General features: G+C 42.0%; 1 protein-coding gene across 1 annotated transcript in view; it reads left to right on the top strand.

The window, feature by feature from the left end:
* PIKFYVE (phosphoinositide kinase, FYVE-type zinc finger containing) overlaps positions 1–24358 on the top strand; it is a 97594-nt gene that overhangs the window by 31793 nt on the left and 41443 nt on the right. Inside the window, 9 exon segments of the mRNA XM_030579913.1 lie at positions 723–880; positions 2007–2118; positions 3995–4142; positions 4632–4799; positions 14098–14160; positions 17034–17163; positions 18755–18935; positions 20494–20568; positions 21416–21523. Of these exon segments, the coding sequence (XP_030435773.1) occupies positions 723–880; positions 2007–2118; positions 3995–4142; positions 4632–4799; positions 14098–14160; positions 17034–17163; positions 18755–18935; positions 20494–20568; positions 21416–21523 (1143 nt within the window).

Below are 24358 nucleotides of genomic sequence, written 5' to 3'. Positions count from 1 at the left end.
AAGGAGCATTTGCATCAAAATGGATGGAGGCATGAACCTTAAGGATTCAGAATGGGGTCAAGAAGATTGGAGGTAGGGATGAGGTGGTGTGATTGGCCTCTCAGTTGTCCAACAGACAATAAGTGGAGATGCATTCGTTCATAGAAATGGGATGGTAGAAGTTACTTGAACAAAATGGCAACATAGCCTCATTCTCAAAGGGATCTCCTTAACTAGTTGACCAAAGAGAGCTCTGAAACAGGCTTGAGTGCAGCATTCAGGTGAACAGCATAGAATGCTGAGAAGAGCATTTATTGCTTTACCTGAAAAAAGAATTAGTGTTCCTTGGTGTTCTACATAGCCCCCAGTTCCAGGGGGCTGGAAGAGGGAGTTCAGCATGGTAGATTCAGTGCTAGGAAAGCACTTGCATGACTTAGTCAAACAATGCAAAAGCTCACTGTGTATGTATAAAACATTACTGCAAAAATTCTTCCCTTGCTTCTTTCTGAATTGATCTTTGGTATTAGTCTGTGGCTGCTGTCTCATTCTCAGTTTATAGGATCGCTTGCTGTAAAAGAAAGGACTTAAATAGCAGCTGTTACGCATTTGTTTCTAGATAAGCAGTGTATAACACCTTCGATTTTACTCTCATTAGTGGAAGGCTGTTGATCTAGGAGCCAATTTAAAGGCTTGAGCTAGTCTTTTTAAAACACTTTGTAACTGACTCTTTATCTCTCACACAGGACTCTGTCCAGTTGAAGGATTTGTGGAAGAAAATTTGCCATCACAATAGTGGGATGGAGTTTCAGGACCACCGCTATTGGTTACGGACACATCCCAACTGCATTGTGGGAAAGGAACTAGTCAACTGGCTCATCAGAAATGGACACATTACCACAAGGTATTCCTGATATTTAAAAATGCTTAAATTAAACCCATCTTCCATTGCACTCAACTGTAGGTGTTGGTGTGTGTGTATCAGTGGATGGAGAGGAGAAGGAGGAGATCAGTCTCATTTCCTCTTCCTTTCCTCTGAACAAGGTAAAGAATGTCTTTAACTCATTTGCCAATTCTGACGGCACATAACCTAATGAAGGGGTAAGTAGAATCGGAAGCTAGGGCAGACGACTAGCCCAACGGAATGGAGTTTCCCAGTGAGAGGGAAAAGTAGTTGGCGTGTGGGGAGAGGGCAGAATGGGAATAGCAGACTGAAATGGGCAGAGGAGACAGTGAGAGAATGGTAATCACTAAAACTGGCACTACACTATAGTTAAGAATGTCACTGTTTTTGGAACACTGTGCTTTGTTTCATAATTGCTGATCAGCTCGTTCTTAAAGGATTCCTAATGTTGATTGAATTAAGCCATGCCTTTTGTTTACGGAGGTCACATTATTTTAAAGTGGAGACTATCACTAGAGCATCTACCCAAAAGATCAGATCAGCTGTGCTGTGTGGATATTGTAGGTGTGTTTCTTAGATGCATGAATACAGCCTTGCTGCTATAGCTGGCTGGCCTGGGGGTGGGGTTCAGGATCCCCCCTAACTATATTTGTAGTCCTTGCATGTTCCCAGGATCTAGGGATAACTGGGTCTGCCGTGTAACAACGTACCATCCCCTATAGCACTGCACATTTGCCTTGCAGTGCTGAGGGCTTGTAAAGGATTATCTCTGTCTTGATGAGTTAAGAGGGGCAGGAGTTGAGATGATTCAAGCCTACACAGCATGGGCCTGAGTCTTCAGCGGTGCTGAATACCTACAGCAAGGAGTTGGGAGTGTTCAGCAGCTCCAAAAATCAACAGCCAAGCGTATAGGTGGGGAACACTTGCATTCCTGGCTCTAGTCATGTATTCAATCCACTGCCTCACCAAATTGTCTCAAAGTACCTTTTTTCGAACAGTGGAAAATAAAGGAGAGCTAAATTACATGGTGTCTAGTCAAACTTTTTTGGGTAAAAGTCTGTACTGTAAACCTTACACATTTATAACCAGACTCTTAATACTCGTCTGTCTTGTATTCTGCCCTTAGAGCTCAAGCCATCGCAATAGGACAAGCGCTGGTAGATGGACGCTGGCTGGATTGTGTCAGTCACCATGATCAAATTTTTAGAGATGAATATGCTCTGTACAGACCACTACAGGTACAGAAACCTCTTTTCTAGCTTCCACTGAAATGCCAACTCAATTGTGGCTGGGGAGCTGTTGTCAATCTCTCCTTCCTCTGTATGCTCTGCTAGCTCCTAGGTTTCAAGAGATCTAGGCCTAGCTTGAGTCTTGCCTCACGTTCTCTGTACTCTTGGTGCTATCCCTATGCCGGGTGGGTCTGTCCTGTTTTGTGAGTGTGTGGAAATATTCTTAATCTCATTAAACCACTAATGTAAACTAATTGAGTTAAGGTCATAGAGGAAACTATGATGCTGTGATGCTTCCTCTGTGAGGAGAAAGGGTGGCCACACCTATGTTAAGTTAAAAAGGAGGAGGGGCTCTAAAATCTCTGATTGCATCAACAAAAGCGTAAAGTCATAATGGTAAGCTCATTCCAATGTGTCTTCTGAATAGCATAGCCAGTATTCCAAACAGCTGTCACACTCTAGGAGGAGATGTCACTTGTGATACAATGTGCAGCTTTCCCCGGAATGGGCCATTGTCTCTTTGAACAATGGCATTTTTGACAAGGTCTTCATAAAGACTTAAAAAATACAGCATCATTCCAACTCTTAGACAATGTTTTGGGAAATTAATTACTTAATTCCTGGTCAAAAGAAGTTGATGGGTTTAGGAAGAGATTGAATTCCCTAATTCACTTATTGTTGCCAGTAAAGTATCTTGAGACTTTGCATAAAGGGTTTCTCCACCCTGATTATATAAATGGTCTCTCTCATTCTGAGCCTAAATTGCAGTGTAGAGAAAGTCAGGGCCCCAGTAAAGGAGAGGTTTGTCAGTGACTGAAGATGCTGTCTGGGATCTGGCATGGTCCTGCTTGAGATATGCTGAGGGGTAAGATCTGCTAATACCATTAGTTTTTTGTCTTAGAAGTCATTGCATGAATTAACATTCAAGAAACAAAGTTTTAGTTATAGTTGGTTGTATATAGTGTGCAATTTATGATTAACTCATGATTTACTGGTCATGCTCTTGTACAATCTCTGATCCTGTAGTGTGTAAAGTCAGTAGGAAGTTGCATCTGACTTGTATCTTGTCTATTTCTGTATAAATTGGGAGCAACTCCACTGAATTCAGTGGAGTTAAACTGGCGTCAGTGAATTTGTATTGCAGCAATTGCATTAGTGTCAAAGGAGGGAATTCTATCTAGAACTGCAATTCCTTTGGTGAAAAAATTGCCATCTGGTGGGGGTAGATTGGAGTTGCTGTGGGCTCTCTGGGATTCCCTGCTATCAGATCGCATGGCCTTGCTTCACAGTAGTTTCTCTCTTGATGATTTAGAGGGCCAAACCTGGCTTTTGGCTGAATCTGTTTTTGACTGAATCTGTTAACTCCCCTCCACTTGATTTGGTCAGTCACAGAATTGCTTAAGGGGCTAAAAGTGTGTGCCCGTCTCCCAGATCAGCGTGGTCAGCTTATGGGGGCAAAGGATAGACTTTGGCAAACCCCTGTGCTCTAGTCCTAGCACTCAAATCTGTGCAGGCCCTAATGTGTTGTGTGGGGCAAATAGAAAACCTGCGAGTCTTTCATTTGCCTTACTCAAACATTATTGACTTGTGAGAGTGGGTGAGGTGCATGGGGGAAGAAGCAAAGACTGATGTGGGCAGAGTAAAGAGATACTCGCTTCCTGTCCTAAGCAGTTGCTGCCTCCTGTCAAGTGGTGGGTGGTTGAGGGATAAGTTTATCCCGCTGTGTGCGTGCATTTACTTTTGTGAAGTGCTTCAGGCTGCAAGACACAATGGAAATGTAAGCTGGTGCTGTTTTGATCAGTGCATAATAGTGCCTTTCTAAAGCAGCTTAACATCCCAGTAGGGCTGAAGAATAAATTTGCTTTCTCTTTTCCTGATCTTCCAGAGCACAGAGTTCTCAGAAACCCCCTCTCCAGACAGTGATTCGGTGAACTCCGTGGAGGGGCACTCCGAGCCATCCTGGTTCAAAGACATCAAGTTTGATGACAGTGACACGGAACAGATTGCTGACGAAGGGGAGGATAACTTGGCCAGTGAGTTTCAACTGACTCTCTTCTATCTTCACATGACAAATTAGCATAACTCGTTTTGTGTGCGTGTAATGGAAGTGACAGTCCTGCTTTTGCTGGTAGTAGCTGTAAGGTACCAAGTAAACTAAAACCTCATTAGTCCTACTGTTTCTTGTGGTAGATACAGTATTTTCTAATCAGTTTGCAAGACTTGATATTTCTAAATTAATATAAAGTCTCTGGATTACAGTAGCACAGGCAGGCTAGATTGGGGTATCAAGACAGACACTGTCCTAATGTTCACTTGGATTTTAAAATTATATCAATAGAACTTCTATCCAACACTTAATCTTATCTTGAAGTGTACATATTTAAAACTGAAAATACTGTATCCCTTTAGTATTGCACACTGGACTTTGTTTTAAAGACAATTTTTCTCCTCTCCAATACCCTCATGATACCCATTTGAACCCCTTTCCTCCCTGTATCTTCCCCCTTACCCAACATTAAAAGACTCCGCCAGCCCTAGCAAGCGCACATCAGTCAGCAGCTTCCAGTCCACAATGGACAGTGACTCAGCCGCTTCCATCAACCTGAACGTGGAGCTGGACAACGTGAACTTCCATATCAAGAAGCACTCCAAGTACCCTCATGTGCCCCCTCACCCTGCCGACCAAAAAGGTATGAGGTAGTCACCAGCTGGAGTTGCACATGATGGAGAGCGGTGCCCAGACACTGATGTGTTTAGACTCTACTACTTGTAGCTGTCTTGTTGATGGGTGTGTATATATAAGAGATCTTTTTAGTTAGCCCACTGCATACTTCCTCTTGACACTATTACCTTTGTCAGGGTGCTCAGAATAAACCAACTATGCCACCTTCTCTGAAGAATGTGCAACTTCTTGTGTGGCTTTTCTCTTTGCAGTCAGAGGATACAATGCTTCCTCCTCTCTCCTTTCACGGCGTGGCAGTTCCAGGCATATTGTCTTGTTCAGCTAACTAGGATAACATCCTAAGTGTGTGTTCCAAGAAGATTCCCATCTATCCAATTTAAGATCTGATTATTTTAAAAAACAACAACAAAAAACAGTGACAATCTCTTTTTTTTAAATTATCCATTAGTGATGAATTTAAATTCTCCACCTCTTTTCATGAGTTTACCGCCGTTGGACCAATTATCCTTTTATAAAGTGCATTGATTAACAAATCTAATAGTCAAATTGCTGAGTAACTTTTAAATCTCTTCTATAAATGAATGCTAAATTGGAATGTGAAAAGGCAAATGAAATCTATTTGAAAATATCCCCTATTCTCCCATTCTGTTATAGTATATTGTGAACCAGACTATGGCAGACTGAAACAAAGACACGCCTACTGTTTTTGTTTGAAAATAATTGTGGTGCTCCTTTAAATGCTTGGGTGACTCTTTCTTTTTTTTTATTTCTGTTTTTTCCTTCCCTTAACTGCAGTTTCAACCGCTTTGCAGATTCCTATCCTTAATTTCTTCGAATGGGCATTTAAAAGTTTTTGATTATAGAGTCTGTCCACGGTTCTTGTAAGGTTCACTAGCAGAGTAGCGCATCTTTAACTGGGATGTTCCTAATGAGTGCATCCCTCAATTGTCAAGGTAAATACAACAGAAAAGTTTCTGTTGGAGTGTATTAGGACAGAAGAACTTGAGTTGGACAGAGTACTGGAAGCTTCAGCCTAAAATGAGTTTGAGAGGGCAACTGTTAGCAACCAAAAAATGAAAAAGCCCCTTTAGCAGTGGGAAGGGTGAAAAATAGTGTGTGTGTTAATCTTAAATTCCAGTATCTACAGCCAGCCCTGCCAGTACCTGCTAAAGCCTGTCCAGAAGGAAAGGAAAATGTGTATTGTAAAAATGAAAATGCTGAAGATGCTTTCAAAAGCTGAGTGCCTTATATTCTATGATAGCTTAGTTTTGCCTGATGTTATGACCTCACCTTCTTCCCCTCAAAAGATTATCAGCCGCATCTGTTGACTTCACTGACCCTTATGGGCACAGCTTACTATTAGGTTCCTAATTTAAGGCATTTAAGCTTGAAAATGTTGTCCACTGTACCTTCTTCAGTGTATTAAAGCTAGATATTTGAGAGCAAGCACACACAACTGGAATCAAAGATAAGCCATCTAATTCACAGTGTACAGTACCTGGAGCAGTCGGGAATAAACCTAAAAGGAAAGTGTGTTCCCACCACAGAGCTCTAAGATCTTGGAAATTGCTGATGCAGATGTTTCTCATCTCTTCTTTCTTGCTTTCCACTTTTGGAAAAAGTGTGCACACAACAGTGTGGGCTAGATTATCTTCAATTCTCTGGAAGCTGTATGTTTATGTTCCTGTCACATTGAATATTACATTTGTCATTATCTACCCATTATAAACTGATAGGAAAACATGATCCTAGGTGGTCTGTGGGATTTTTATTTGTATTTGTATCTTTATTTTTTGCATAGTCCTAAATTTTGTGTGTGTTAGACTCATAGACTTTAAGGTCAGAAGGGCCTTTCATGTCATCTAGTCTGACCTATTGCATATTGTAGGTCAGAGAACGTCACCCACTCACTCATATAATAATTGGAGATATACCTATTATATTATATAGATCTCCTAGAACTGGAAGGGACCTCGAAAGGTCATAGAGTCCAGCCCCTTGCCTTCACTAGCAGGACCAAGTACTGATTTTTGCCCCAGCTCCCTAAGTGGCCCCCTCAAGGACTGAACTCACAACCCTGGGTTTAGCAGGCCAATGCTCAAACCACTGAGCTTTTCCTCCCCTCCCTCCCCCAAAATATAATAGGCCCATAATCTCTGGCTGAGTTACTGAAGTCCTCAAATCATGATTTAAAGACTTTGTTACAGAGAATCCACACTTACGCTAATGTAAACCTGCAAGGGACCCATGCCCCATGCTGCAGAGGAAGGCAAAAAAAATGTCAGGGTCTCTTCCAGTCTGAGAGAACTTTACTGTGGAAGTAGATTCTGCTGTGTTGTAACTTCAGCATATTACTCTTCAATAGCATTGTGAAGTTTGACCAAAGAAGATAAGCCAGGCACGCTAGGTTGGGGAGGAGGGAGGGAGCCCAAGAACAACATCCAGGATTACAGAATTATTAAAGACATCACTGGCCAAATCAGCTGTTTATCTGCTTTCCAAGGATAGGAATTAGTGGGTTGATAGAAATCTGCAATGGGTTGTGGGCAGAGTTAGCATTACTGCTGGAATGAAATCTGTAGAGGGAATCTAAACTCGGAGGAGCTGGGACACTTGTGGAATTAGAAAAGGTGGCTGGAAACAACAAAATGAGACTCAAAGTGGAAGTTAATATACTGGTGCGGGAGGAATAATTCAAAAGATCCTTTTATTAAGAGGGAGAAACCTAGAATTCAGTAAATCTGAACAAAATTCGCTACTGTAAGTCTCTATGGCTGTGCAAGTCTGTATGGTTATGGTTGAATCTCATTTATACCTGCGAGTCCCCTCCTAAGTGCAAGGAAGCAGGCTGCAGTTTGGGCTTAAAGGATGGTAAGCCTGGTTATAGGCAGTACAAAAGAAATCGGTGTAGTTTTGGGCTGTTTTAGGCAAGCATTACATGATGAAGGGGAATTTAATGGCACTCCTCTGTGTCTGGAACTCATGTAACCAAATCTGGAATTTTCCATTAATTTCTGGCGTAAGTAAATTTTATATCCAGGCAATTTTATACCAATATAAAAGTGAGAGACTAATTTCACTAAGATGGTGGAATTGTCATGAGGTTGATCAGTATCAGGCTCCATGTGGACAGCATTGTTCAACTAGGGGTAGATAGCCTACAACGTTTAAAGCCAGTAATAGTGTGACTCTATCTACACACGTATAGTTCCTGTCCTGTAGTGTGAGAACCTCTAGGGGAGGCTGTGGGATAAAGTGGAAAGGGAAACACTTAAATGTTTTAGACAAAAAACCCTTCCTGACACTCACGTGAAACTGTGAAAGTCTCAAAGGGGACTGGAGAATGGAGTGTTGGTCCTATTGTTCCAGGCTTCTAAAACTAGGCTGGTCAAGACATGAGAAACGGTACTATATTTTCAGGGGAATTAAATGGATGATAAAAGGAAAGTGCTAAAATAGAAGAGATCAAATGTGTGTACTGCCACCATGTTTATAGCTCACTTGTAAGTAAATCTTGCTTGGTGGCTATTCTGCCAAAATAATCTTCCTAAGGAATTAATGAGCTAATCTGTAAAAGTAGCAAAGAATCCTGTGGCACCTTATAGACTACCTCTGTTAGTCTATAAGGTGCCACAGGATTCTTTGCTGCTTTTACAGATCCAGACTAACACGGCTACCCCTCTGATACTTCAGAAAATTTCCAAATTAGCTCAAGTATCCCCACACAGACAAATCTTTAACAGATGCTGGATGCAGTCTACTGTGATGTTACCCTAATTCCCATCATTTTTATAAGGCATGTCTACACTATGGGATTATTCCAATTTTACAGAAACCGGTTTTTAAAAACAGATTGTATAAAGTCGAGTGCACACGGCCACCCTAAGCACATTAATTTGATGGTGTGCGTCCATGTACCGAGGCTAGCGTCAGTTTCCGGAGCGTTGCACTGTGGGTAGCTATCCCGTAGTTCCCGCAGTCTCCCCCACCCATTGGAATTCTGGGTTGAGAGCCCAATGCAAAAACAGTGTCGCGGGTGATTCTGGGTAAATGATATCGCTCAATCCTTCCTCCGTGAATCCAATGGCAGACAATCATTTCGTGCCCTTTTTCCCTGGATTGCCCCGGCAGACGCCATAGCATGGCAAACATGGAGCCCATTTAGCCTTTTGTCACTGTCACCGTATGTGTATTGGATGCTGCTGACAGAGGCGGTACTGCAGCGCTACACAGCAGCATTCATTTCATTTGCCTTTGCAAGGTAGCAGAGACGGTTACCATCCCTATTGCACTGTCTGCCATTGTAAATTGGGGATGATTATCTATCCTTTTGTACCGTCTGCTGCTTTCATGGGTGCTCCTGGCTGGCCTCGCTGAGGTCGGCCAGGGGCACATGGACAAAAATGGGAATGACTCTCCAGGTCATTCCCTTCTTTATATTTTGTCTAAAAATAGTCTGTCCTGCCTAGAATATGGGGCAAGTGTACTAGAGAACCAGAGAGCACAGCTGCTCCGGGTCAGAGCCCCAGAGATCCTGCAGAAATGATGAGCTGCATGCCATTCTAGGGGTGCCCCTGCAACAACCCTACCCGTTGCTTCCCTCGTCCCCCAACCCTCCTGGACTACCATGGCAGCGTCCCCCCCTTTTGTATGATGAGGTAATAAAGAATGCAGGAATAAGAAACACTGACTTTTTAGTGAGATAAAATGAAGGGGAGGCAGCCTCCCGCTGCTATGATAGTCCAGGGGGTTACAGAATCTTTTCTTTAGACATGAAAGGAGGAGGGGGGGCTGATAGAGCTCAGCCTCCAACTGCTATGATGACTGGGAGTCATTCCCATTTTTACCCAGGCACCCCCGGCCAGCCTCACCGAGGCCAGCCAGGAGCACTCAGGCTGATGATGACTATGGATACTAGTCATTTTTCACCGTCTGCCACCGGGAAGGGGATGCTGGTGTTCAGCACTGCAGCACCCCATCTACCAGCAGCATGCAGTAGACATAGGGTGGCATTGAAAAAAGGTGAGAAACGAATTTTTTCCCTTTCCTTTTGGGGGTGGGGAGAGGGTGTAAATTGATGACACATACCCTGAAACACCCAGGAAAATGTTTTTGACCCTTCAGGCATTGGGAGCTCAGCCAAGAATGCAAATGCTTTTCAGAGACTGCGGGGACAGTGGGATAGCTGGAGTCCTCACTACCCTCTCCTTCCCTCCATGAGCGTCCATTTGATTCTTTGACTTTCCGTTACGCTGGTCACGCAGCACTATGCTGAGTTCCTGTTGTGGCCTCTGTCTGTCATAGCCTGGAGATTTTTTCAAATGCTTTGTCGTTTTGTCTTCTGTAATGAACGGAGCTCTGATGGAACAGATTTGTCTCCCCATACAGCGATCAGATCCAGTATCTCCCATACGGTCCATGCTGGAGCTTTTTTTGGATTTGGGACTGCATTGCCACCCGTGCTGATCAGAGCTCTGTGCTGAGCAAACAGGAAATGAAATTCAAAAGTTCGCAGGGCTTTTCCTGTCTACCTGGCCAGTGCATCCGAGTTCAGATCGCTTTCCAGAGCGGTCACAATGGTGCACTGTGGGATACCGCCCAGAGGACAATACCATTGAATTGCAGCCACGCTAACCCTCATCCAACATGGCAATACCGATTTCAGCGCTACTCCCCTCGTCGGGGAGGAGTACAGAAATAGATATTAAGAGCCCTTTATATCGATATAAAGGGCTTTGTTGTGTGGACGGGTGCAGGGTTAATTTGGTTTAACGCTGCTAAATTCGGTTTAAACGCGTAGTGTAGACCAGGCCTTAGGCCTTGGCTACACTCACACTTCACAGCGCTGCAACTGGGGTGTGAAAAAACACCCCCCTGAGCGCTGCAAGATACAGCGCTGTAAAGTGTCAGTGTAATCAGGGCAGCAGCGCTGGGAGCACGGCTCCCAGCGCTGCACGCTACACCCGTAAGGGATGTGGTTTACATGCAGCGCTGGGAGAGCTCTCTCCCAGCGCTGCCGCTCTGACTACACTCACACTTCAAAGCGCTGCCGGGGCAGCGCTCCCGCAGCGCTGCGGGGCAGCGCTTTGAAATTCCAAATGTAGCCATACCCTTAGTCTCTGGCTTTGTTTTAGTCAGGATCTTCTGTTATCTTACATGGTAGTGAGTTTGTTCCTTACTGTGAGAGAACTTGCAGAACTGGTGGTGACACACCCTCCTACAACAGGAAGTAATTTGACGGTTTGTTCACACAATCTGTAAGTCACAATCATGGGGAAAGGGGAGGTAAAGTAGGGACAAAACATCAGTTCTAAGTAGTATGTAATCAATTCTGAAATATAAAGTTACTTATGACTGGAAATTGCAGGGTGTATACTGGAGGGAACAGCTGTAGAGCAACAGTCTATAATATACTAGAAACCTTCTGGTATTCTAATTGTTGCAGTGCCCAGTATAGGGACTTGTTTTTGTGAGGATATTAAAGACTCAGTAATATCAGATACTTCCATGAAACTAAATTCCAATACAATAACCTTGGAGTCAAATTTCATTCACTTCTAGGGTGTGCAGCCCAAATGCTGCAGCAGGTTGTTAATTTATAAGCCAGAAAGTGAAACTGATGATGAACAAAAATGAACTTGGTCATCATGTTTGCTTCTTGTTTTCACTGAATGAAATACCCGCTCAATGGTTAAAAGTGAACTAGTGTTAAAACAGGCAAATTTTTTTTTTTACATTGTTTAAAATGGGGGTGTTTTGAGACTTCACCTTGTAGATGCTATGTCAGCTTTTGACAATTCTATCTTCAGATTCTCTTCAGTACAGAGCAGTTTTCACCTTTTGTGTAGTTAGACGTAAAAGGGATACAATTGGGTTGCAGTGGAACAGGGGAAAGGAGGGTTGTCAGTCCATAATAAAAAGGTGTCTTGTGGCGGTTTTCAACCAAAACTTTTGTAGAACTATTCAGAGTCTCTAATGTCCCCCGGTGTCTTGGTCAGGGTATGGTGAGTGAGGGCAAGCCCAGGCTTGCCTGTCTGGAGGCCTGTCACCACCAAAGGAAAATGGCATATATTCATTTTGCTAATGCAGGATGATTTTAAGACATTTTAAATTGCTATTAGTGATCTATAGTGATTACAGTAGCAATGAAGAAAAACTCTCTTCTCCTGATCTCACTTCATCCTTCCTAATGGTCATGGCTGTTGTGATTGGTTTTAACTCTTTCCGTCCCTTTTCAAGTGTGAATTACTGAAGTTGTTGAATAGTTTCTTAGGTTGAAAACCACTGGTCTAGAGTAATAATCATAAGTGGGAAGGGAGGGTATTTACAACACTAGCAGCTAGGAAACTACCAGGCAAAAATGCGACTTATGTTGACGATGACCCTCTTTAATGTTTTACTCATGAGTGAGGGCATAGTTCTGAGATTTCTGCTGCTTTATCAGTTGTCTTATTTAGTTCTGTATTTTTCTCTGCCTTGGAAGTGTGCACTCATCACAGTCCTCCCAGATCAAAACACTTCTTGTCTTGAAGTGTTAAGATTTTTTTTTTGTGGGGGAGGGAAGTGTGGTGATCTTGTTGGGGGTGCTTATGTGGGACTTAGGGTCATTGGGTGCTACTTTCCCCTCTAAACAGCATTGTTGGTTTTTTGGTTTTGTGAAAGCTGGATATAATTACTAACTTGACATGTGATGGTTACAACTGATCGATAGATATTTCCTGGAAAACTTTTTTTTTTTTTTTTTTGGCAAACAAGTTGACAAGTAATTACAAATATAGTATCTATCTTGTATTACACAACACGCATGCATGTATTATACACCAGGGGTGACCAAACTTGCTGACCCACAGAGCCGCATATGACAATCTTCAGATGTTTGAGAGCTGGTGCGCACCTGCAGCCCCGAGGACACCCTCACCCTGCTGCCAGAGGTGATGTATGAGTGGAGGCACATGGGGTCACATGCCCTCCCCTCCTGCCCCCTCGATTTTTGCCAGGGTTTGCTGGCCTCACTCAAGTCATGTGCTGCCTGGCCCCCTCCCTGCACGGCAGCTGCTGGAGCCAGCAAACTGGGAGCTGCACCTGTGGGCAGAGGCAGTAGCAAACAGCAGGGAGAGCTGCTGCTTTTGCTGCTGCCTCTCCACACCCTGCTAAAGCAGCCACCCTCCCTGCAGCTCCAAGCCGTTTGCTGTTGTCTGCCCATGTAGAGCTAACACCTGGGACCTGCAAGAAGGGGCCACAGAGGGTAAGAGGGGAGTGTGCTGGGGGGTAATAATTCAAGCTATTGGGGGGGTTGGGGGGGAGCTGAACCTTTAAATTGTGCTCCCCCACTCTCAGCAGGCACCAGTCATCTGTGGCAGAAGCCTCTAGCCCTACCATCCCGCTACAGGGCAGAAGCCCCAAACTCCTTACCCCCCAGTTTGGGAGGCGGAGAATAGGGGTGGGGGTTCCGCAAGCCGCACTTTAACTGTAAAAAAGCTGTCTGCTGCTCACGAGCCACAGTTTGGTCACCCCTATTATATTTATATATACACACACCCGCAACTTCATAGTCTGCGTGTACCTGTATGTGAACTGATAAATGCCTTTATACATAGTGTGCGCTGCGCACGCATTTTTGACTATACTTTTTTCTTCTCTCCATTTACACCATAACCCATTTTAAGTATGGCATAAGTGTCCCCCCTCTAGCTCTTAAGGAAAGCATGTTGCATGTCTCTTTCTTTGATGGAGAAGAGTCACGGAACCAGGTGGCTCTCCTTCCCTCCTAGGGGAGAGCTAGTTGTTCATAAAGGGCCTGTTAGCTGCATCTGAGAACAAAGTTAAGGTTATGTTTGGGCAGGGGAACGCCTTCGGTTTTAGTGTGCCTTAAAAAAATTAAGAGCCCTACTTCCTCATTGTGTCTGGGTACCTCCCCAGTCTCTCTCAGGTAAAGACTTAAAACATTCCAGATGTAGATGTAGAGGGGAAACTTGCCACATGTAACTTGGGAGGGGAGGTTTTTTTTTTTTAAATTTTTCCCCAACACTTTTTTATTTTGTATAATCTCCATGTTAAGTTGGTTGCTGAACAATTTTAAGCAGTATTGTGCCATCATTTTGGAGCCTTGACAGAACAAGCATGAGAGGATATTCTTGTCTTGACCGCTCATCAGGTTGTTGCTACAGCAATGACTAGATGTTTAAATGAGTAATATTTTTCTCTTATGGTGTGGGTGTTTACATAATATAATTATACTGGCATGCCAACATAACCAGTCATTTTTCTGTGTCTCCTCCCATCTCCATCTGCTCTCTCCTTTTCAGAGTACTTGAATCCTGACAACGGAGGGCAACAGATGATCTCAATAAGTGACGCTTTCATCAAGGGTAAGATGAATGGAAATGCTTTTTCCTAGTGAGTGGGTAATGTAGTTATGAAAGCTTCTGTTGATGTTAGAGCTGGGCTAAACATTGGCTTGTTAAAGTAATTCTAAGGGCACTTAGCGAGAAACCCTTGTGTAACTTTCTCCTCTTACTTGGTTCACTTTCAGATTGAACTCAGGCTTGTCAAATTCTTTGTATTTAAACGCCCTTGGAAAAAAAGCTTCGTTCTTTACACATTAACTGGCCGTGTTTAGCATTTTATTAGCACTTCCCCATCTGTAAAATGTTCCTGCATATGAGATTAGTTTTTTTTTTTTCTGGGCTCCATCAGGTGTTTAACTCTCCTATCTCCTTATTTCCTGTACATTTGTGTGTGCGCCTAACACCGCTGTGCCACCGATATCTCAAAACTAGTCTCTGAGGTCATTGTAGCACAACTTCTCTTGTCGCTTCTGTTGAAAGGCAAGTCCTGTTGGACACAGTTGTAAGTTTGAGACCCTTTTAGATGAGGTGCTTTTGCCTGGGCTCTATGCTTAGGAAGCAGGCTATATATTTCTGGGTATTAAGGCATGCAATTTATTGACAAATATTCAGTGTCAGATGGAAAGCATCTGAAAGAGGAAAATACCTTTTTATTTTTTTCCACAGGCAGTGTTCTTAGTCACATACTCATATAGCTTTTGTTGTTGTTCCTATGCAGACTACTTAAAATATGCTAATCATGGCCTGTAGCTGTATTGAGTTGTTGTCGAAAAGATGATCATTCCGCTTACAGCCTAGACTGTGGAGATTTAATTAAATATGAATTTTATAGTCGGCATAATGACGACAGTGAAGCTTCTAATATTGCTCTTTGATACAGTAGTGTCAGGGGGCAATCAAATTTAATCACTGAAATGACAACAAAATTTACTTTGGGCAGGGGGAAAGCTGCATAAAGAAAATCATAGCGGCTTTGGAAGAATAGGACAATTAGTGCAACACACAGGGCTTGCCTGTGCTAAAACTACACTGTTAACTATACCAGTATATTTAAAGCAGCACCCCTTCTTTCTCCCCCCATGTGGATGCAGTTATCGTTTATTTTGCTTCCCAAAACATGCTATCGATCTAACTATGTTCACATTAAAGCTTATACTAGTATAACTATACTGTTAAAAAGAATTGCACCCCCAGCTGAGTGACACCGGAGTTGTACACTTGAGTTACACTGTTTTTTTCCAGTGAGACCAGGCCTCAGTGGAATGACACATTTTACTTATATTTTATAAAATAAAAAAACTGAAGGACAAATTAAGATTTTTGGCATTTCATTTTGGGGGAAACTCATAAAATATTAAAAGTTAAAGGCAAGCTATTAGTTACAATCTGAAGAAATAAAAGGACAGATTTAAAAAACAAAACTACAACTCCTAAGAATTACTACAACTTTGGAATTCTGTTGTTCAAAGGGGAAAATAAGAATCCACACAAAGGCAAAAGCAAAATGGACTGAAAAGTTAGCAGGCTCAAGCTGAATTGTCAGCTGTTCCCTTCATGTATTTTAAAGAGATCTTTAAAAACCATGGCTCTTATTATACGTACCAAAAGAGCTGCTTGTTGTTTGTGGTCTTATAAAAGGTAACCAACCTAGTAGATTGTGCCTCATATGGCCAATATTTTTATTACATACAGTTCTATGACTCTGGGCCTGACTGACCTCTGTTACTCCAGTTCAGTGGAGTCTTACTCTTATAAAACTGGAATAACTGTGGTCTCTGATTAGACTACTAGCTAAACTGTGAGACTTTAGTCTCTGAACTAACACTACTCAACAGAACTTATTGTGACTTCTGTTGACAAAGATTGGACTGCTCTAAGAGTACTCACTCAGTTATGTTGGGAAAGCAAGGTATAATATTATGACCAACAATCCTATTCAGTAGGATTTTATCTCAAGTGAATGGCCTTAGCTTTAGTGGATTAAATCTCCACTGTTTTAAGATCTTGTACTCTTATTGTGCAATTGCCTACTCAATTTCTAAGAGTCTGGGTTAGCCAAGAGATGCATTTCCATTGGCCTTGAGTGGATACATTTATATTAGAACAATACATTTATATTTGTATTTATATTAAAACAAACATTAAAATAAGTTGAATGTGTTCATATGTGCATGACGTTTTTGCTAACTCCATTACCTGAGTGGAATAACTAGATGCTGTTTTAGTGCTACTTTTGGATATAAGGCTTCCAAAACAATAGCTTTTTGCCAATGAAACAATACAAGATTAGACTGTTCTAATTTTAAAAGGTCTTAAGTATAAGGTTATGTATCTGGAGATTCAGATTACTACCTATTTGAGGTAACATGAGGATATAGTTGACCATACATACACTTCTACCTCGATATAACACTGTCCTCAGGAGCCAAAAAATCTTACCATGTTGTAGGTGAAACCGTGTTGTATCAAACGTGCTTTGATCCATCAGAGTGCGCAGCCCTCTCCTCCCCCCCTCCGAGCGCTGCTTTACTGTGTTATATTGGGTCGCGTTATATTGAGGTAGAGGTGTAGTTAATTCGCTGCTTTAAGACTGAACTGCTCATGAGCAGGTTAGAGAGAAGAAAAGCAAATTATCTGGCATGAGGCTGTGTAGCCTGAAGTGTGTGTAATAGCATGCTTACTCTGCTATAGTTGATGACACTGCAAATACCTAAATTTCCGTCAGTGACTAACACTGTTGTTTCCAGCACAACTTTAACATTTCAAGAGCCTCTCACAGCGCAGGCCTGAACTAGTCTTGGTGGAGTCTCTTCTTTCAGCTCTTTAAAAAGAGAAAGCGTAAGCATTCAGCTTTGACTTTGTATAAACAAGCTTTTCTCGCTGTTCTTCTTTAGAGTCACTGTTCAATCGGAGGGTGGAGGAGAAATCCAAAGAGCTGTTTTTCACACCTTTAGGCTGGCACCACAGCAATCTGGATCTGCTGAGGGAAGAGAATGGGGAGAAACAAGCTATGGAGAGGCTTCTGTAAGTAGAGCATAAAAGGGAATTGATGTGTATGTCTAGGATACATTTTCAAAAGCTTTGTCCCTTTCACGTTCGGTGGGACTTAAACTCCTTAAGCATTTTTGAAAATGTTGCCTCTAATCCAAATCCTTTCTGTAATAAGATCAATATGCTAGAGAAGCAAGAAAGGAATTCATGATTGGTAAAAAAAAATTCTCCCTTTCCAAAAAAAAAGTTGTTCTGGGACTTTCTTTTTTGCAATTTCCCCAATGTCTTCTCGCCTTACCCTTCTTTGTTCTGTTGTCCCCTGTCTTGGCTCTCTTAAATCATAGCCTGAGACAGAGTAAGTGTGTTATTGTGTGAAATGCCACATAAATATGTGGAGCTATAGAAGTGTCCTTTAACAGCTTAGTGAGGGCTGGTCTACACTAACGCTGCAAGTCGATCTAAGTTACGCTACTTGAGTTATGTAGCTGAAGTCAATGTAACTTAAGTCAACTTAGCACGATATAGACACTGCTGTATGTTGATGGGAGATGCTCTCCCATCAACATAGCTTCCGCCTCTTGGGAGGTGGAGTACAGACATCGACTTAGTGTATCTTCACCAGACCTGCTAAATCGACAGCGCTGCATTGATCACAGCAGTGCTGAATTAGCTGGTAGTGTAGACATATTTTGAGATTTCATTTTCATACATGCAGCCTCCATGTCTGCTGTTGTCACAGTTTTATGGCCTGGGATAAGGGATGCCTTCTTCTGAGCATTTGGCAATTGGCTGTAGCCGTGGATTGGTGATCCCACAGTTTTGAAACAATTTTTTTGTGCTGGTGTGTCTGAGTTAATGTAATTAAAAGTTACAAACATGCCAATCATTTTCATGTCTGCTAATAATTTTGTGTCCATTGTAAAAGTCAAAGGGAAAAAGTAGCACAGTTGCTGTTAAAATTAGATGCTTAAACCATCCATATCTGAACTCATGTCCTTGAGTATAAAGCAAAATTCTTCCCAATATGACATACACACGGCGCTGTTAATATATGCTGCTTGGCATGATACTCTGGGACTACTCCACCAAAAATATTTGGCAAGCCTTAAATAGCATGATATAAGCACATGCAAATAATCTTGAAATGGAGCTGCCTGTCTGAACTCTATTGATAGTATGCAATATTGCCACACAGCATCCAAGAGACGTTGCTTATTGCCCACCTGTGAACAGTGTGCTCTGAAACTGAGTTGCAGCAAAATGCACTTTGCTGCTAGAGCAATAAAATTAATAACTTACTGTCAAACAAAAGCTGAACTTTGTCTCTTCAAGGGAGACTTGATCTAGATACTTAGTGCGCTTATTTGATTTATTTTTATTTAAGAAATTAGGTCCCGGTAGGGAAAAATCAAGATATTTTGTTTCTCTATGCTACCTGTTGCCTCTTACTATAGAGCAGAAAAAATAAACAAGATGATGACCCGGAACGCTCCTGACTGATGTTTCCTCAAATTGCTTATTGCATTTTAAACATTGTGAAGTAAAAAACCTCCAGGTCACACTGCTTCAGATGAAGCAACATGTGTTCCCCTCCTCTCTCTTAATCACTCTGATTCCTCTGCAGCTCAGCTAACCATAACCACATGATGGCACTGCTTCAGCAGCTACTCAACAACGAGTCATTGTCATTATCCTGGAGGGATATCATTGTGCCTGTGGTCTGCCAGGTAGTTCAGACTGTCCGACCTGATGTCAAGAACAGAGACGATGATATGGATATCCGCCAGTTTGTCCACATTAAAAAGGTGAGTTCTGGTGACTGGGAGTGGGAGAATGATGACAGGAAATTTGTGTGAAGTAAAGATGATGTGGCTCTTGATGGGGCAGGTGTCTGGATTTAAAAACTACAGATTCATTAACGTGAGTAACCAGTGTGTCCTATGTTGCAGAGAAGACGGTTGCTATTTTGGGGAAGGATATGTACATGACTCTTACCTCCTATGCTGCAAAGCGCTCAGAGACATTTGAGTCAATCTCTTCCTTTCAGGCTGCAGAGAATGGCGTGGGATGAAGTCACAGTAACAACTCACTCTCTTCCTGCCTTTTTTTAAACCTTGCATGTCTAACTAGAGATGTTTGGTAGTTGTCAGCCTCCTGTGTAGTGTACTGGAGGCAAACTCTTCCCTGTAACTGCTTATTATGCAAGAGTTAACCTCTCCACCCCAAGCCCAGCAACTGGCCTCCATGAGGTAGCTTAATCCTCTTGGAGTTATGCAAGATGCACCGATTGCTAAAGCAGTTGTAACAAATGTAGGGCAATGATCACAGATCAGAAAGGCCATCAGGAGACTGGGACCTGACATGAAGCTGCTGTGAATAAAGATACCAAGCACAAGCCTGTTCCTCTTTACCGAAATTACTCTCAATAGGCCATCCTCTGTTTCAGGCAGCCATGTAAGATTAGAGGTGTCTTGTACACTTTTTGTAGACAGCCCCATGAAATTTTTTCCTGACCATATTAGTTGCTCCCTCCTCTCCTAGCACTCAGGTTGAGTTTTAGTAGATGAGCAGCTCCTCAGAACCTAATGCTGTGCCGTAGGTGACCTAGACAGGGATTTCTGCAATAATGTGATCTCTGAAATATGCCTCTAGGCAACCTAAATTTGATTCAGAGAGCCTGCTTGGTGTCTATTGTTTTTTTTGCCTACATTTCACTGTGTTATTGGGACTCTGACCCCTTGGCAGACTTCTTCTCAATGCTCTAAGATACGTAGAGCTGCCATTTCCAGGCTCTTTTTTTGTAATCTCCACTGAGAGAATGCTTTTAAGAGGTCTTGACATGGAATAATGGGAGTCGTAGTACAGCAGAACTTCAGAGTTATGAACACCTCGGGAATGGAGGTTGTTCATATCTCTGAACAAAGTGTTTTGGTGGTTTTAAAAGTTTACAGCTGAACATTGACTTAATAGAGCTTTGAAACTTGACTGTGCAGAAGAAAAACGCTTCTCTCCTTTTATATTTTTGTTAGTAGTTTACGTTTAACACAGTACTGTTCTGTATTTGCATTTGTGTTTGGGGATTTTGGTCTCTGCTGCTGCCTGATTGTGTACTTCTGGGTCCAAATATGGTGTGTGGTTGACTGGTCAGTTTGTAACTCTCGTGTTCTTAACTCCGAGGTTCTACTGTATCTATAACGGCACAGAAAATAAAAATGAGCAAATTGAAGTTTTAGAGAAACCTATGCATGCTGTAAAATACAATTTTTTCATTAAGTACCTTACATAGTATGCTCTTCAATGAATTTGAAGAAAGAGTAAGTGACTGTTACACCAGAAAGCCTTTAAATCTTGCTATCTTGTTAGATCCCAGGTGGAAAGAAATTTGACTCTGTGGTGGTGAATGGCTTTGTTTGCACCAAGAACGTTGCTCACAAAAAGGTAATGAAGATGTCGTAAATAAAATAGCCTGCATTCTTTTAGTATGGCATTGGGCATTGCATTTAAAAAGAGAAACGTCTCCTTCTTGGTAGTGCACACCGAGAGTAAACGTACTGCAACATCATCTTTGATCTAGGAAATCTTTTTCCTAAGGGGTGTGGAGTGGGCTTTACTCATGGCTGTTGAACTGTTGATTATTTGTGGATTTTTTTGAGTGTGCACGTATATTGCGTTTTCATTCAAAGGGGTTCCTTTGTAGTCCAGGGAGTCTCTGAGTTTTGAGAGCAGGGACTAAACTTTCCTCAAAACTGTAGAATAGAACACTTTCTAGAAATGTTTAAGATTTACTGGGGAAGGATCTTCTATGGTTGCACTCTTTTTAAATGGCATGCGGTAAATGAGTCTGTAAAATAACGCCAGTGATCAGGATGGAGAGAATCTGATTGATTGACCTAGTATGCTCTGGTAGCTTAGGAAGTCTTGGATCATTAAAATTCCATCTGTTGTGCAGGAAATGGGTTTGTACCAGGAACTTGTTTGCTGACATTCTCTTTACAGAGCAGTAATTGTCCTGCAGGACAGATGAAACTGTATCTTGCTTTCTCTAGTACGAGATTGGCCAGCATAAAGTTTATTTGATTGGAGCCACTACCCAATTGGCATGGTTTAGTGGTAAATCTTTGCAGAGATCCTCTGACTGATATGCTGCAGAATTTCATCTATGCAACTATGTCACCTTTGAGTAACTGAGGGAGCTTCAAAAAAGTTCCTCATGGAAAAAAGTCTTGGGTCTAAACTCACCTTGATGTCTGTTCCCTTTTGTTTTAACTACCATGCCTTTCTCTAGATGAACACCTATATAAAAAATCCCAAAATTCTTCTGCTGAAGTGTTCCATCGAGTACCTCTACCGAGAAGAAACAAAATTCACCTGCATAGACCCCATTGTTCTTCAGGTTAGAACATCTTCTTTCTGTTTTTAGTTTAAATTTTCTATATTGTCTTTTTATGATCTAATGACTTAGCCATATGTGTATAACTTCAGTTCCAGCCACCAGGGGGCTTGGGTGGAGTGGAAGGAAGAAAATTTGTGATGAGGGATAACTCATAGCTGCTTTGGGCTTGAGACTTCAGGAAAAAGTTATATACTGGCTTCAACAGAAACCTGCGAGTCCTGTTGACGTTGGGGAAGTAGCATGGATCCAGAGGAATTCATGGACTTTTTCAATAACATGAGTGTTTAAGAAGCGGGTTTGTATAGTGTGTGCCTAAGAATCAGGGATCTTGCTGTTCAAAATGGCAGAACTGCTGACTGAGACAAATGGTACGTCCAGACTATCCGCCGTATCGGTGGGTAGCAATCGATTTTTTGGGGATCGATATATCGCGTCTCATCTAGATGCAATATATCGATCCCCGAACACGCTCCCATTGACTCCGGAACTCCACCGCAGCGAGTGCCGGTAGCGAAGTCGACACGGGGAGCCGTGGGCGTCGATCCTGCGCAGTGAGGACCCAAGGTAAATCGATCTAAGATACTTTGACTTCAGCTACGCGATCTTAGATCGATTACCCCTCCTAGTGTAGACCAGCCCTCAGGAATGGATGAACATTGGGTCAAGATATACTTCTGTATTTGTGTTAATCTGTTGGGAACTGATAATGCTTGATCTAATAATGGAGAAAATTAAAAATATTGCTTTAGAGCTGTGTGCCGTTCTCACCACTGATGGGAGGTTTCAGGGGGTTTAATGCCTAAATTGGTAGAGCTGCTTTTTGTCCAGACACAAAGTATAAATATCTCTCTGAAGGGAGCAGTCTTATTAAGAGTGTTTATGTACAGTGATCCTTTGAAAACCCTTATGTTGAGTGCTTCATTGATTGACAGTCTGTTGGCACAGTTGAGACCCTGAAAGGGTTGGTGCTTAACCCAGGAGCATAGAAATGAAAACATTAGCAGTACAATTCAACATTGTTCAATGAAATAGCTTTTTCCGCAAAAAAGGATAGGAGTCAATCCTTGTGTCAACAGAAAAGGTAGAGCTTGTAACTTCTCCTTCTGAATATTGTTCACTGACACTTTTTCAAAGCTGTCCTTGAAATAAAATCAACTATATCCCTTTATCCCTTTAGTTCTGGAGGGGAAAGAAGGGGAACTGCTATGGGAGAACTGAACCAATGTTTCATGGAGGCTGGGTCAATGATTTCTGCTAGTAAATAACTTTCTAATCCTTGCTGCAGTAGTGGGAAAGGTGGTGGTGAGAGGAGTTTTCAGAACATCTAGCTGGATCTGAGTAAACTCAAGCCAGAGGGTAAAGCACTGCTTCTGGCAGGCAAAAGTTGCAACAAATAGCACAAACTGTCCTGCAGTGGAGGATTCTTCCAAAAACTGCATATTTCACAGTCAGACGATAATTTAACTTCAATACTGAAGTTAAATCTTATGAAACATGCAATTTGCCCCAAAGTTGTTCACATACTCTGTGTGAGGCAGTAACACTCTATCCATCTTGCTGAACCCCAAAGTCTGAAATTGTTGAAGATGCCAAAAAAATGCTGATGGGTGCTGGGAAGTGGTGGTTTTGAAACTTCACTCTGCTAATTAAAGATAAATCCATACGTCTGGTGTGGCTTTAATCTTGATTTCCTATGCTTAAAATTATCTCAACCTTTTCTATTAATAGAAAAATCCACACTGAAGCTCAGCAGGATATGTATTTGAGGCAGTGTTGTTTGAGATTCTTCATACTTGTAAATATCCATCCAGTAACTTCCTGGCCAGCTGGACAGAGCATCCAGAACAATTTCTTAGTACTGGAATTTTGTGTAACCTATAGTAACTCAAAGGCTTAATTGGAATAGGATCCATAGCCTAATATTGCTTTGAAACATGAAATGCTGGTGGTGTCTTGTCTTGTACTACCTTTTGATCACAGATGGTAACTTTTTTTTTAAATGAAGTGCGTAAGCTGATAATTTGGAGATAAATCTTTATCACCTACCAAATCCTCTTATTTGTCTGACAGACTTCTTCCAAAAAATCTCAGTGAAAGTATTGAGATATGAAATCTTTATACACATGCATAATCTTGCTTATTTCTCAAGGTATATGGAAGCTGGAGGTTTAAATTTTCTTTAAACAAAATCCTCTTATGTTGGTGCTAACCAGCTAAAATTATCCTCAACTAAATCCACCTTCCATTTGACTCTGATTAGAGATGATATGCATTTGAAATTTCTGAATACTAACAGGCCACCTTTTTATTGTTATATAGGCTCATTATAAATTGAGACAATAAGTGCCATTTTGAAGGATGGGAATATTTAGTAAATCCAGTTTAGAACCAAGTGCACACTAACCAGGGTTACTGACATACTATTCTGTTGTCAAAACCCTGGGTGTTTTGGGAGGATGCTAATTGCCCAGGTGGGCCTCGATATCTCAGCCATGTACCCACACTCAGAGTGCAAGGTTAGGCCCTCATCATTCAGAAATTCCTATGCTCAACAGGTTAAATAGAGTTAACAACAAAGACTGAGGAAGTGCAAGTTGTGGTGATCTTTTCTTGGGGGTAGTAGTTTTCCCCCCACCCCCCAGGCTTTGGAGCAGGGGCTTGAAATTTTGCAGAGTGTTGCCCTGGTGTCAGGGACTTGACTTTGCTAACTCTGTGTGAAAATCTGACAAAGTTGTAAGTAGATCTGTGCAGGAGCTGGATTTTTCATTTGGGGTAGAGTTTTGCAAAATTAAAATTTCTTTTGTTGAAGAATGGACCAGAAACAGCTTCAAAATT

This window comes from Gopherus evgoodei, chromosome 11 (genome assembly GCF_007399415.2).
Source record: "Gopherus evgoodei ecotype Sinaloan lineage chromosome 11, rGopEvg1_v1.p, whole genome shotgun sequence".
Lineage (NCBI taxonomy): Eukaryota > Metazoa > Chordata > Testudines > Testudinidae > Gopherus > Gopherus evgoodei.
The sequence above is the reverse complement of the archived record's forward strand: the minus strand, read 5'-3'. Positions and strand labels throughout refer to the sequence as shown.